Genomic DNA, 14,497 nt, shown 5'->3' on the forward strand with positions numbered 1-14,497 from the left:
GTAACGATATGACTAAAATATTGTTACAGCTACGTTAAAATCCAAATCACACACACACACACACACACAAACACACACACACAAACACACACACACACACACACACACACACACACACATCCTCAAGAGCGTACAAACAGACCATAGTCCTCTGTATAAAATAGTGTTAACGTTTGACGTGATTGTGGTTATGCGTTAGATTAAATCTCCTAAAGGATAAGCAGTGATATGTCCTTGCCGTAATTTGACACCACTATTAGTTACGTTTTGTTGACCTTTACTGAGGTTATCTATCAATCTATAAATCAACTTTTGTGTGCCTTATAGTGGGACATATCGGTAGAGGCATTGAATGTATTATGCACTTTGATGTTCCGTTCCTGATAATCTTATTAGGAATAGAACAACGGATTTATTTCTATCACTGAGATGTAAAGAAAAGAAATTGTGAGTATCTATCTTCCTGGTTTTATGAAGGCATAAGGAAACAGTTATTTGCTTTTCTACGAAAGGTCAGCACTAGTCAAACACAATGGAAGACTTGATGGTACTTTTACTGGTTTTGGAGTCCATTTGGTCCGCTGTGCTGTGAAAGTTCAATATTGCGTTGTGTTATTTAAGTGCACACAAACTTAATTTAGTCTTCTACCTTCGTTTACATATTGTCATCCTGTTAATAAGGATCACTCTGGGTGTATGTAAGTTAATACTCATTGTAAAGTGCTGTCATCAATGGTCAGTGCATGAAATATATATTTCTGACAATATGTTTACTTTTATTTATTGAAATCAACATTTGCATTTATTAGTAGTAGTTGTAGTAGTAGTAGTATTGTTATTATTATTATTATTATTATTATGTGCCTTCTTGTCATACCATCATGGCCGTTGTTATTATTATTACACTGGTCAACAGTGAAATCATTACTGACTTGAAAAGGCCCTAATCTGTAGTATTTTGGTGTGCCGAACACGAATATAACCGTGAAAAATTTGTATTGGCTCTCGTTTTGAAGATATTCATATACCTCATTTTCTATGTTTCACTGTGTAAATTTCTCCAGTAGGACTGCAGCAACATCCGGAATAATGATGTAACATTGCATAATACCATCATGCTCACATCATCCACAGTTGATTGCATCATTTTCTGATGCAATGCAATACTAATGCCATGCGGCTGCTGAAGTAATTTGACGTCAGCAGTGTACTATACATGTGTAGGCCTATTATACTAATGCCAGGCGGCTGCTGAAGCTGACGTAAGCAGTGTACTATATAAAGCCCAATCAGATAGGTTCAGCATTTAAAATATTTTAGACGTTGTGCGAGACAGTTCAAGCTACTGTTACATAAAACTTATTATTTTATCCATTTACGTACAATAAAGAACAGTAATGCCTCGAAAGTGTGTTAATACCGCGGACAATTTTTGCTATATTTGTGGGGAAGTGACATTTGCCAACCAGAAGAAAAGTATCAATTCTCAAGTGAAGAAGGCATATCATCTTTACTTCGGATGCAAGGTTGGTGACCAAGACAAGCCTTGGGCTCCGCATATATGCTGTGCTACATGTACAACACAGTTTTCACAGTGGTTGAATTGCAAAAGGTCATCAATGCCGTTTGCAGTCCCAATGGTGTGGAGAGAGCCAAGCAACCACCTAAATGACTGTTACTTCTGCTTGGTTCCTCCTCTTTCCGGCGGAATAAAGAAGCGAAAGAAGTCGAGAATAGTCTACCCAAACATTCCGTCTGCATTGAGACCAGTTCCACATGGTGAGGGACTTCCTATTCCAGAACCTCCAGCAGAATATTCTCTTGATTCATCTGACGAAGACAAAGGTGAGTCGACCTGTTCTTCTCCTGGTCCATCAGCATGCAGTGATCCAGATTTTCACTGTGGTGCATCATCAACCCCACACAGAATAACACAGGAAGAACTAAATGACCTGATTCGTGATTTGGACTTATCAAAGAACAAGGCAGAATTGCTAGGATCAAGACTCCAACAATGGAATCTTCTAGAAGAAGATGTCACAATTACTGCATATCGAAAGCGCCACCAGCAATTGGAGCCTTTCTTCAGAAAGGAAAGTAATCTGATATTCTGTTCCGATATTGAGGGCCTCATGAATGCTTTAAAAATCACTCATGACCCACAAGAATGGAGACTATTTGTGGACTCTTCGAAACTGAGTCTCAAGGCTGTGCTTTTGCACAATGGAAACATTCTTCCATCTATTCCAGTAGCGTATGCTGTCCACATGAAAGAGACATACGATAACTTAAGGCAGCTACTGAATTCCATTGAGTATAACAAGTACAGCTGGCACCTCTGTGGTGATTTGAAGGTAGTTGCCCTTTTAATGGGACTGCAGCAAGGATATACAAAATACATGTGTTTCTTATGCGAGTGGGATAGCCGAGCAAGGGAAATGCACTACATGAGGAAGGAATGGACTCACAGGCAGAATGTAGCCATTGGAGAGAAGAATATCCAACACCCAGCTCTGGTTGAGGCTCAGAAAATCTTGCTACCACCCCTTCACATCAAACTAGGTTTGATGAAGAACTTCGTGAAAGCCATTGACCGGACTTTGCCAGCATTCCGATACCTGCATGAAAAATTCCCTCGACTCAGCGAAGCAAAGATTAAAGAGGGAGTTTCTGTGGGTCCTCAGATTCGAGAGCTTTTCAAAGATGATCGGTTCAACAACTTGCTGGAAGGTGACGCGAAACAAGCATGGAATGCTTTTCGCCTAGTTTCTACAAACTTCCTCGGAAATGTTAGGGCAGAAAACTATAAGGAACTAGTAGAAGACATGTTGATGAAGTATAAGAAACTTGGCTGCAATATGTCTCTAAAGATTCACTTCCTTCATTCCCATTTGGATTTCTTTCCTAGCAACTGTGGTATTGTTAGTGATGAACACGGCGAACGTTTTCATCAAGATATCGCAACAATGGAACAAAGATACCAGGGAAAATGGTCCACTACAATGCTGGCTGACTACTGCTGGACACTCCTCAGAGATGCTCCCGAACAGCTGTACAAGAGACAGGCGAAGAAATCTAAGATGTAGTCAATGACTTGATTTTTTATAGGTAGGCTATTACAGTTGACCTTTTACTATTGGAATGCATTTCGTTATGTAAACATTAATTTCTTGCAGATTACAAAAAAACTAGAGCCAATTTTGCAATTTGACTGTCATATTCGTGTTCAGCACATAAAAATTGATAAGAATTGACTAATTTTATTTCAGTAACATGACTTTTGTAAAAATTTGTTGTCCAGTGTTATTTATGCTCTCGACCATGGCTGTGGTAATGGCACTGTTGCCATTGTGTTTGATAAATATTTCTCAAATACCGTCATAGCTAGATATTTCTAGGCACCGACTATGTCTAGTATGTGATCTTAACAGCACGCAGGTAAAACATTTAAACACCCCCTCCTCCACCAACAGGTAAATTCGAGTGAGTACACGTGGGTTTACAGCCCTCAACGACCGTCTGGTTCGTATTTAAGACTAAGGAATGAGGAAGATATTCTTCAAAATTGACACGCAAATCTGGAAAAAAGAGCTGGACAGAGATCAATATATGAAGATAAAGAGAAGTAAAATGCTTAAAGAAACATGTATACTGTCTATCTGGTTCTATATTAAAACAGATTTTGCAAAGGGTCCCAACCCAGTGCAAATACATATTTCTCTAATTTTATTTTGCAAGACAACATTTTGGGGTAACTTGTATCTTTACATTTTCATATAAGTTTCCTATGGTTGATTCTCTTGTTTTGTACAAAAAAGCAAAGACCATAAAAAAATTAGTTCCCAAGTATTTCCAGTTCAGACATATACAGTAATGTTGTCTTTTGACTGTAATTTCTTTGTTTGTGGGTTGGTGGAGGAGATAAGTTGTTGTCCGTCCTGCAGTAAGGATTACTCGGTTGTTCAAACCTGTGACTAATCTGGTAGTTGCTATTATTTCCTCGTTGAAATTACAAAGAATGGCAATTTTTGAGTCAGATGTCTTTTGTAATATTTGTCCTCTTAAGTCACTTTATTGGCCTGGTAAACCAGATAGGGATCAAAACTGTATCCGTTTTAAAAGGGTGTCAAGCTGCTTTTTCGTCGTATTAAATGACTCTTTAGTAGAAGCAAGGGATATGGCAAGTGTGAAGATGGAGCCTGATTACAGAAAGGACGGTTCATCAAATTTTCACTTAAGAAAATAAAATAATGCCTATATAAACTTAATTTTAAAAACAAATTCTGCTTGGTAAGTTAGATTATATTTAAATAATATTCAATGATAGGCACAACAAAACTAATTAGCTTCCTCATATATATATATATATATATATATATATATATATATATATATATATATATATATATATATATATATATATATATATATATATATATATATATATATATATATATAATAACTCTTACGATAATGGTCCAGTGGATTTCTTTTAGGGAATATAGGGTAGCTGACTATGCGTGTTTCATAAGATTATGTCTGTTCAAGTGTACTTGCAATAACTTATACGCCTTAGCTAATACATTACTGAATCCTTGAGATATGATGAAGATGGTCTGTAAACTTGCACATGGGTTTATTATGCGACTCAACAACATATGGTTAGAGCTTGGAGTAAGTGGATTTTGTGTCTCTATATAATTACATAAAACATGTCGGGTCAATTCAAACTATTTAGATCGATTGTTTAAAATGGAGACTTTGGAACAATTGCATCTAACGATAGGTGGTCTGTAGATGTGAAGATGGGGTCAAATACACACACACACGCACACACACAGAGGTTGGCATCCGTTAGTCTCGAGAGAAGATGGTGTGTGTGTGTATGTGTGTGTGTGTGATTTGGATTTTTAACGTAGCTTTAACAATTTTTCAGTCATATCGCTACGATGTCTGCAGTGTGGCAGTTTTTAGTGATGTCTAGCACTGGGGCATCATGTCGCAGACATGTAGCGTGATGTCCCACCCAGTCACATTATCCTGACACCAGGCCGACCAGTCCTAACACTAACCTCGTCATGCTGAGCGCCAAGCGAGGAAGCTGTTAGTACCATTTTTGTAAGTCTTTGATATGACTCAGCCGGGGATCGAACCCACGACCTCCCGCATCCGAGGCGGACGCTCTAACCACTAGACCACCGGAGCGAGAGAAGATGGAAGTGCGCCCATGACAGATGTCCAGGTTGGTGGTTGTGCAGCGTCTGCTGTGGCTATGTAGCCCAACACGGGAATGGCAGTCCTTGCTGCACTTGAAGGTTGAGTCTGGTGTGGGTTAGAGCTACTTCTTCTACCTCTGCGATTGCTTTCCATCAGTTAGCAAGCGTAGCTTGTGCTCGCCAGCCTTCAGACAAGTGATCAGAGCATGTCGCCAGCTGGACCTGTCTAGAGCAATCTCTTCCCAGGTGTTGACATGGATGACAAGGGCTTTCATCGACCTTTTGCCAGATGCAAGTTTCGAATAAAGAATGTCTTTTGGGACCCGTCCGTCATCCATCTGACGTAGATGGCCCAGCCATCTGATGCAATGTTGGCAGAGGAGTGTGACCATGCCGGGAATTTTGGCATCTTCAAACACCTCGTTGTTTGTTATTCGATTGCTCCAGTTGATCCCGAGTATGCGTCGGAGGCATCGCATGTGAAAGGCACTCAGTCTTTGCTCTTGTGAGGCGTACATGGTCCAGGTTTCACTGGCGTTCAGGAGAGTGCTTTACACACAGGTACGGTACACAGAGATCTTGGTGTTCATGGTCAGCATGCTGCTGTTCCACACTCTCTGAGACAACCTGGAGAGAGTTGTTGATGCCTTTCCAATCCGTTTGTTGAGTTCAGCATCGAGCGAGAGGTTGTTGGTGATAATAGAGCTGAGGTACGTAAACTGACTGACTACCTTAAGTTCGTAGTTGTTGATGATGATGCTTGGGGGTCCGCGTCCTGAGCCATCATGTTTGTTTTCTTTCAGCTTATGGTCAGGCCAAACGCATCGCATGCTTTAGCAATGCGGTTCATCAGGCGCTTAGCTCAACTTCTTGTGAGTGGCTAGAGCAGCATCGTCTGCTACGAGCATGTCCCTGATGGTTGCTTCACGCACTTTGCTCTTTGCCTTCAGTCGTACCGTCTGATCGCGTGTGCAGGTAGATCGCTTATGTGGACATCTCAAAGGCGTGCTTGAGCAGGACATCGAAGAAAATGCCGAAGAGCTTGGGGACAAATACGCTGCCCTATTTCACTCCGCTGCTGATGTCAAATGGATCGGACGTTGAGCCATCGTACTGCACTGTGCCTTTCATGTTATCGGGAAAGGACTGGATCATGCTTAGCAGCTTTGGAGGTCATCCAATCTTCGCCAGGACTGTGAAGAGTCCGTCTCTGATGACCAGATCGAACACCTTGGTGAGGTCTATTAAGGCCAGGAGGGTAGCCTGTTGTTCTCTGCATTTCTTCAACAGTTGCCTGACGGAGAAGACCATGTAGATTGTGGACCCCTCTGCGCGGAACCCGCACTGCGACTCTGGATACACTCTGTCAGCAAGGGTCTGCTGTCTTTAGGATGACGCGTGCGAAGACTATATCCACGATGCTGAGAAGGGATATGCCCCTATAGTTGTTGCAGTCGTTTTTGTCGTTCTTGTTCTTGTACAGGGTTACGATGTTGACGTTTCTCATGTCCTGATGCACTGCACCCTCATATTAGCACTGGAAGAGGAGGTCGTGCAGGTGTATGAGCAGTACACTGCAGCCGAACTTGATGACTTCTGCTGAGATGCCATCCTTCCCTGGGGCTTTACCTAACGACAGTTTCTCTAAGGCCTTCTTTAGTTCGGCTGCAGTAGGTTTTTTGTCCAGTTCAACCAAGAGAGGGAGGTTTTCAATGGCGTTGGGAGCACCGTTGGCCACGTGGCTCTCTCTGGAGTACAGTTCAGAGTAGTACTCCACCCAGCGCTCCATCTACTTACCCTTGTTGTGGATGATATCGCCTGCTGCAGACTTCAGTGCCGCTGTCACTTTGTTCGTGGGACCCATTGCTTTCTTTATGCCATCGTACATGACTCTGATGTTTCCGATATCTGCTGCTGACTGGATGTTTTGACAGAGCTGAAGCCAGTATTCATTAACGCACTGCGGTGCTAACCTCTGTACTTTGCATCTGGTAGACCTGTATGCCTGTAGTGTCTTCTGACAGGGGGATCGCTTGTATTGCAGTTGAGCACTGCGACGCTCTTCTATGGCTGGCATGTATGTGGCAGAGATAGCATCAAACCAGTCATTGTTCTTTGACTGCTTCTTACCAATTATCCGTGTGGCTGTGCTGTACACAGTCTCTTTGATGTGATCCCATCCCTCTTTGGCACTGCCGTTGGGAGGTTTTTAATAAAACATCTTGGAGAGGGCATAGATGAATTCTTCAGCCTTGTCTGGATATGAAGTTTTGCTCATATCAATGCGTGGTGTACCTTCTTGCATAGAGCGGTGAATCTTCTTTGGTTGAAGCTTCATTTTGCAGTACACCAGCAAGTGGTCAGTGTCGCAGTCAGCGCTGTGAAAGGTACACGTACGAACCACACACTTCATGGCAGACCATCTCGTAATGATCAAGTCCAAATGGTGCCAGTGTTTGGACTGGGGATGCCTCCAAGACACTTTATGCTGTGGCTTTGTCTGAAAGAATGAATTGGTGATACTGAGTTCGTGGTACCAGCACATCTCTAGGAGAGGCTGCCCGTTCTCATTCATCATCCCAACGCCAAACTTGCCAAGACAGGAAGGCATAGAGTCATGGTCGGCACCCACTCTGGCGTTGAAGTCGCCCAGTGATATAAAGTTCTCTTTATTGGGAATTTAGCCGATGAGCGTGTCTAACTCGTCGTAGAAGTCATCCTTGGTATTTGCGGTATCGCTTAGTGTGGGAACGTAAATGGTGATCAAGTTGACAGACCCGGTTGTGGTGTGGAGGCGGAGGGATAGCATTTTTCCGTTTCCTTGTTGGCAGGGTTCTATTATCCCCATCAGAGTGTTCCTGATGCTGAATCCAACAATAAACTCTCTTGCTTCGTCTGCGCTCTTTCCTTGCCAGAAGAACGTGTAGTTATTTTCTTTTGGGGACCCGGAATCTGGTAGCCGTGTCTCCTGAGTGAGACGATGTCGATCTGGAGTCTTGCAAGTTCGTCGTTGATGTCTGAAGTCTTTCGAACATCGCTGATTGTCTGGAGATCATCTGAGAGCCCAGTCAGCATGGTCCGGACATTCCTTGAGGATTGAAGGTTTCCTTGTTGATTTTCTGTTTTTTATTGCTTGGTGCAGTAAGTGCATTTCGCCTGTCAGGTACTCGCGTACCTTAAGCCTTACGCACCCAGTAAGGCAGGCGAACTCCCTTAGCATTTCCCATGAGAGAGTATAGTCGCAAGGCAGCGAAGGTTTGAAATCGGAGATTACCTTCTCCTAGATGGGCGACCACCCACATGCATTAAAAATAGTATGGCTTTTAAAGTGTTGGTATAAAGCAATTTGATATACCAATACTAATGGTATATCAAATTGTGATCCGTCCATTCCGCAAAAATACTCATACATAAACATCTTGGAACTGTGTGCTGTTGGTTCGATTCTTATAGATCAATGATGAAATTCCACTCATTAATCATTAGTGACGTATGAAAATAACGATAAAAGGTAATTCTAATTCCCGTTTTCTAAATAAATTTAATATGACACACAATTTAATCTCAATCCTTCTTTTTCCGTTTTCATCTTCCCTTTCATGCACGAGGGACAATATATGCAGAAATCTGAAGTGAGAGAGAAAATGACATTGGGATGGATAAAAACCTTGAAACTGAAATTGCACCAAGTAATCTACAATATCGTTCTTCATAACGGTATGTTTGCCCACTTCCATTGGGATCTATCTAAAGTGTTTATATAATCAATGATACGAAGTATATCCATCCAAAAATTCGCTCATATTTTCCCATGCAAATGCAGTTGTCTGTAATGATATTGATTGAATCCATGTAAATAAAAACAGAAACTTAAAAATGAAATCAATCAACTTATCAATATGAAAATGTGATTGTGAATAGGCGCAAAAAGACAGAACTACATTTTGTAGCGGACACACTTGGCAGGGATGTGAGTTCATTCACCCAGTCTATACAATCAGCCTCGCCCTAATCTAACTCCGTTCAAATGGCAAATATATGTATTTGTATGTGATAGAAATAAAATATATGTATAGTATGTACACTGTATTAATAATATGCCAGTCGATGTATAAATTTTTCATTAAAAGAAATCTCGTCAAGCCTCGTTACATTTTAATGAAACATTTGTACATCTTGTGGTATATTATTGATACAGCGTACATTACATACATACATACATACATACATACATACATACATGCATGCATGCATGCATGCATGCATGCATACATACATACATACATACATACATACAATATGATGTCAACCAACTGCAATATATTTATAGATGATTATACACTACAAGCGAATTAACTGTGAACAAAATATACGTTTTTTTATATTTAATTTGTACTGGTTTACCGATAAATATATTTTTTCTGATTCAAAATTAGAGGAATACTGTATCATTAAAGTATATATCATTCTGTTGCATTTCATTTAAGACTAATCCTGCGGGAACAGAGTGCAAGCAATATCTCAAAATTTAACATTTGCTTTTTGGTCTGCTGGCTAGTAGCGCGTGCAGAATCGTTATATTTATCCATATTTTCAACCGCTCATTAGTAATGAACTGTCTGCAATATGTTTATGGATTAAATAAGGTCTGGAGATAAAATAGCAACCAAAGAATTGTGGAGACACCAAAGCAAAGCAAAACTGGCATTTGACCTTTTCTGCCAGACAAATATTGCATCGTTTTAACACAGTGTATAATATCTTCAACAGAAACATACTTTTGTGTAAGTTGAACGAGTGTTTGTTGTACCTACAGTCATAAGACACGTTTAAAATGCTAATGCATTTTATATTAAATCCAGTAACTCAATAACATTATGGTGCTGATTGACGCAGTTTTCAACTACAATTAGTAGTTTTTGTCAAACTGCCGTATATGTGCACCCGAACTGCCAGGCACACTCTCTTTTTTCCGATGAGCTACACATTTTTTTTCTTAATGAAAACATCTCAAGACGTTTCCGCGACGATACTCTCTTCTTCGGACAAAAAGGTAAAATAGAGATTAATACTACTGCTATGTTGAAATGCTGTGCATCAAATTCGCCCTTTACTCATTTCATCATATTCGTAGTACCTCGGTTTTTTCCCCGTCAACCAATGACAAAATGTATTATCCTTATTTGCAATAAGAATACTTGCTTCATCTGGAAGCGGTATATCACCTTAGAAAATTGTATGTGACGTAAAATTACCATAAGATGTTAGGATTTGATAAAGTTATATGGATTTTGTATGGTACTAACAACAAGAAAAAAACAAGTATTGTGTACTTTCTTTAAGTCCACATGTTTAAATAGTTAATCCAGTTATTTCCTTTAAAAATAAGTATTCACAAACTAAGCTGGATATTTGTCCAAAGTTGAGCATGAAGAATGTAAAATGTCTTTGTACCACTATAAACGGCGCCTGGTTCACGAGTATCGCGATACGCTTTGGAAGTTGTTAACGGAGAAATGATTGACGAGTCTCGACAGATAATGTGTTCCATTTTCGAATGATCATTATAAAAAATGAAGTTATGATAAAGACTTCTTATGTGTTGTACTGACTGGATGTTGTTTGCACTACGCAAGTTATAGCTTGTTATATCACTAACGGCTGGTGGGATAATTGCACAGCGATAAGGTGTGATTTTGGCGTTCGAGTTTAAGAGCCCTATACATTATTACACAAATAGTTTTACTTGTTTCGCGTTGAAAACTTATGTATGCTGTACGCATATTGCTGTTCATGATGTTTGAACAAAGCATGTGACATAACGCGTGCAAGATCTTAACTATAATCGTCTTTCTTCCTGGTTTTGGAAGCATGAAGAAACCGTTCATTCAAAACATTCCTCGAAAGGTGGATATTTGTCAAATACAATGAGAGTCTTTACTATATTAATTTTTGTTTTGGAGTCCTTCTTATGCTGTGTACTGGGTAAGTTAAACAGTGCATTATATTTTTTTGGTACATCATAACTTTTGTTTTTCGTCTAACTTCCTTTGCAGATTGTCATCTGATGTATATATGGTTCACTCATCGACGTCGTGGAGCACTCAATACGACTGTAAGTTTACAGTAATCAGAGTTTACGCGAAAGAAGAAAATTGCTTTAAATATATATTTATGATAATACATTTTCTTTGATTTCTTGAATTCATCATAAACTATACGTTTTATCCTTCTTCTTCTTCTTATTCTTCTTCTTCTTCTACCGCTTAGATGGCCTAAATGTTAGAGCGTCCAACGGATGCGGGAGGTCGTGGGTTCGAACCCTGACCAAGTCATACCAAAGACTTATAAAAATGGTACTAACATCTGCCTACTTAGGCGCTCAGAATTAAGAGGTTAGTGTTAGGACTGGCGTCAGGATAATGTGACTGGGTGGGACATAGTGCTACATGTCTGCGGCATGATGACCCAGTGTTGGACATCACTATAAACTGTCATACTGCAGACATCGTACCGATATCACTGCAAAATTGTGAAAGCTATGTTAAAATCCAAATCAGACACACACACACACACACAGACACACACACAGACACACACACACACACACACACACACACACACACACACACACACTATCTCTTCTTCTTCCTCTTGACCGCTCCGGTGTCAAACGTGGTTAGAGCGTCCGACTCGGGAGGTCGGGGTTTGAACCTCGACCGAGTCATACCAAAGACTTACTAAAATGGTACTAGCAGCTGCCTGGATTGGCGCTCAGCGTTAAGAGGTTAGTGTTAGGACTGGTCGGCCTGATGTCAGGATATTGTGACTGGGTGGGACATGATGCTTCATGTCTGAAGCCTGATGCCCCAGTACTAGACATCACTATAAACTGCCATACTGCAGACATCGTATCGATATGACTGAAAAATAGTTAAAGCTCCGTTTATATATAAATCACACGCACACATATACACACGCGCACGCTACTTCTTCTTCTTCTTTTTCTTTTTATTATTATTATAGAAGGAATGGCTCCTTCGTATTTCATTACATCTATCGTTGTTATTATTGTTGATATACTTTCTTGATGTTATTATGAGTGTTGATCAGCATCGTCATCATTATGATCATGATTGTGGTGATGATTCTATTGTTGTCGTTGTGTTTTATAAATGTTCCTAAAGTCTACTCATCGCAAGAGAATTATTGATTACAGGGGATTGCTAGTAACTACGTAATTCACCACACAGGTAGTAAGTTTTAATCCCTCCACAGGCAAATGTTATGTACACACTAAACTAAGCACGAAGGAGCTTAGGTACAAGTCGAAACGGCCTTAATATGGATTTATAACCGGGAAGAGCCAATGTAAACGTTGTTTAAGACTATGGAATTAGGAAGATATACGTAAGGTTGACACACAAATCTGAAGATGGAAACAGATCTAAATTGAGATCTGGGGAAAAAAATTTTAAAATGTTTATTCTTTTCTATACATGTTAATAAAACCCGCTGCATAAGTACACAATAACTGTGAAATAATGATTTAAATAAATATTGCGACTGAAAATATATATAATATTATCGAAAGTAAGACATAGTAGTTTGATAACACGTCTGTAACCCCTACCCTACTGCGCAGGTATTAATGTGGAAAACATGTGCGAAGGTTATTAATTTATATGAATGCATATTTGTATTCTTCTAGTTGTACTTTAACACGATAAAATGGTTGTTAAATTGTGGGTTTACTTTTATAATCTGGACCTAAATAAATGAAATATATTTGAGGTCCAGTTCAACAATGAGCAATATTTAATTCATGGCTTAAACAATAATGTAAATACGCTATCCAATGATCCCCAAATATGTCCGCGAATCCAAACTTATATACCAATTTGTTACCAAGACAGAGCTGAGTGTATTATAATTCCCAGCGGTTGCGGTGTTATAATTTGCTCTAATTATTAAACAATCCTATATTAAGGAATAATGGTTTGTTAAATCACGTGGTTAATCTATTTTGTTCAATTATACTTCCTATTTGAAATCTCTAGTAATTGTGATATATATGCAGACATGAATCTTTTGTAATTTATATTAATTCATCATCAAAAGACGAACTATTTTATTTGCATTTTGCTTGCATTGACACCTCAAACATTTGTTTCGAAAAGGTGTCTAGTATACTTTTATTAATATTTAAACAGTCCTCATAAGGTCAAAGTATATGGCAAGTCTGCGGAAGAGGCCGGATTATGGAAGGAACTGCTTGGGAATTGTTCAGTGAACTAGCATTTTAAAACGTTCAACACTTAAACCAAACAGAGAGAAAAAAGGAAACACGCCACAACACCCCAAAATAAAGAGATGGGTATTTTCCAACTATTGACAGAGAGCAATTAAATAATAAAACGTAAGATTCCTGCCACAGAACATTGAATTATTGGTTCCTAATATAAGAGTGGCATACCTTGACCCGTATTGCGTTATGTTCGAAAAAACGCGGTATATGAGGTACAAAATGGTTCACGGTACCCAGCTCTAAAAGACAGTAACAGATTATCCAATTCCTTGAGATCTGTAAATTAGAGACATGTTCTAAGCCAAAATCAACAGGACAGAATGTACGAATAACGTCAAAACCAACGATAAGTGCACCTTTGCCACATGGACACCAAGTGATGACAAAACGGCAAAACCTACACAAAGTACAACGTCTGAAACATTGCAAATTAAACTATCTATTTACAAAAGCAACAACTATTATATCCCATAATTTTGTTTAAATGTGTGTATTCTACGCATCTGAGACAAAATCATAGCAAATGTTATTTTACACGCATCATTTAATTGGAACAGATTAGTCGATCACATTGTGTATGCACTTGTCTATCTACAAGGCTGGGTCCGCGTAGAAATTTCGCTGTGTACAAAATCCTGTTCTCTGTGTTCAAAATATTATTTGTATAGCATTGTTTACAGTTATTTGCATGTTTAAAATATTGAAATTAGAATTTCTCAATCTATTTATTTATTTCAAAATGAACCAAGCGAAAAGTAAAGTCTGCACTATCGTATTTAATGTTACTATGACGCCCGAATTACAAACAAATGTACAATTTGGCCAGCATAGTTTGAGTGGATTGTCCGTTGCATAATATTTAGCCGACCAACAGATCGGCCTCTGCCTAGGTTAGGACTTTCTTCTCCCCAAAAGTTTGAATGGACGTTAATTGTGTTATAGGATGTAACTCGGACACACCTGTTACATTACT

The 14,497-nt window shown here is 39.3% G+C and overlaps 1 protein-coding gene across 3 annotated transcripts in view; it reads left to right on the forward strand.

The window, feature by feature from the left end:
• The first annotated feature begins 356 nt into the window (after nt 1-356).
• LOC149797215 (uncharacterized) overlaps nt 357-14,497 on the forward strand; it is a 73,594-nt gene continuing 59,453 nt past the window's right edge. Inside the window, exons 1-2 of one of the 3 annotated variants that reach the window (XM_089961901.1) lie at nt 357-447; nt 11,273-11,331. In XM_089961901.1, coding sequence (XP_089818027.1) covers nt 11,292-11,331 — 40 coding nt within the window. In that variant the 5' untranslated portion in view covers nt 357-447; nt 11,273-11,291. Of the gene's footprint in view, nt 448-10,762; nt 11,202-11,272; nt 11,332-14,497 lie in introns of those variants that run through there. The other 2 variants (XM_089961902.1, XM_089961900.1) reach the window with 2 other exon arrangements.

The sequence above is a fragment of the Sinohyriopsis cumingii genome, chromosome 6, assembly GCF_028554795.1.
Source record: "Sinohyriopsis cumingii isolate HCF-2022 chromosome 6, ASM2855479v2, whole genome shotgun sequence".
Classification (NCBI taxonomy): Eukaryota; Metazoa; Mollusca; class Bivalvia; order Unionida; family Unionidae; genus Sinohyriopsis; species Sinohyriopsis cumingii.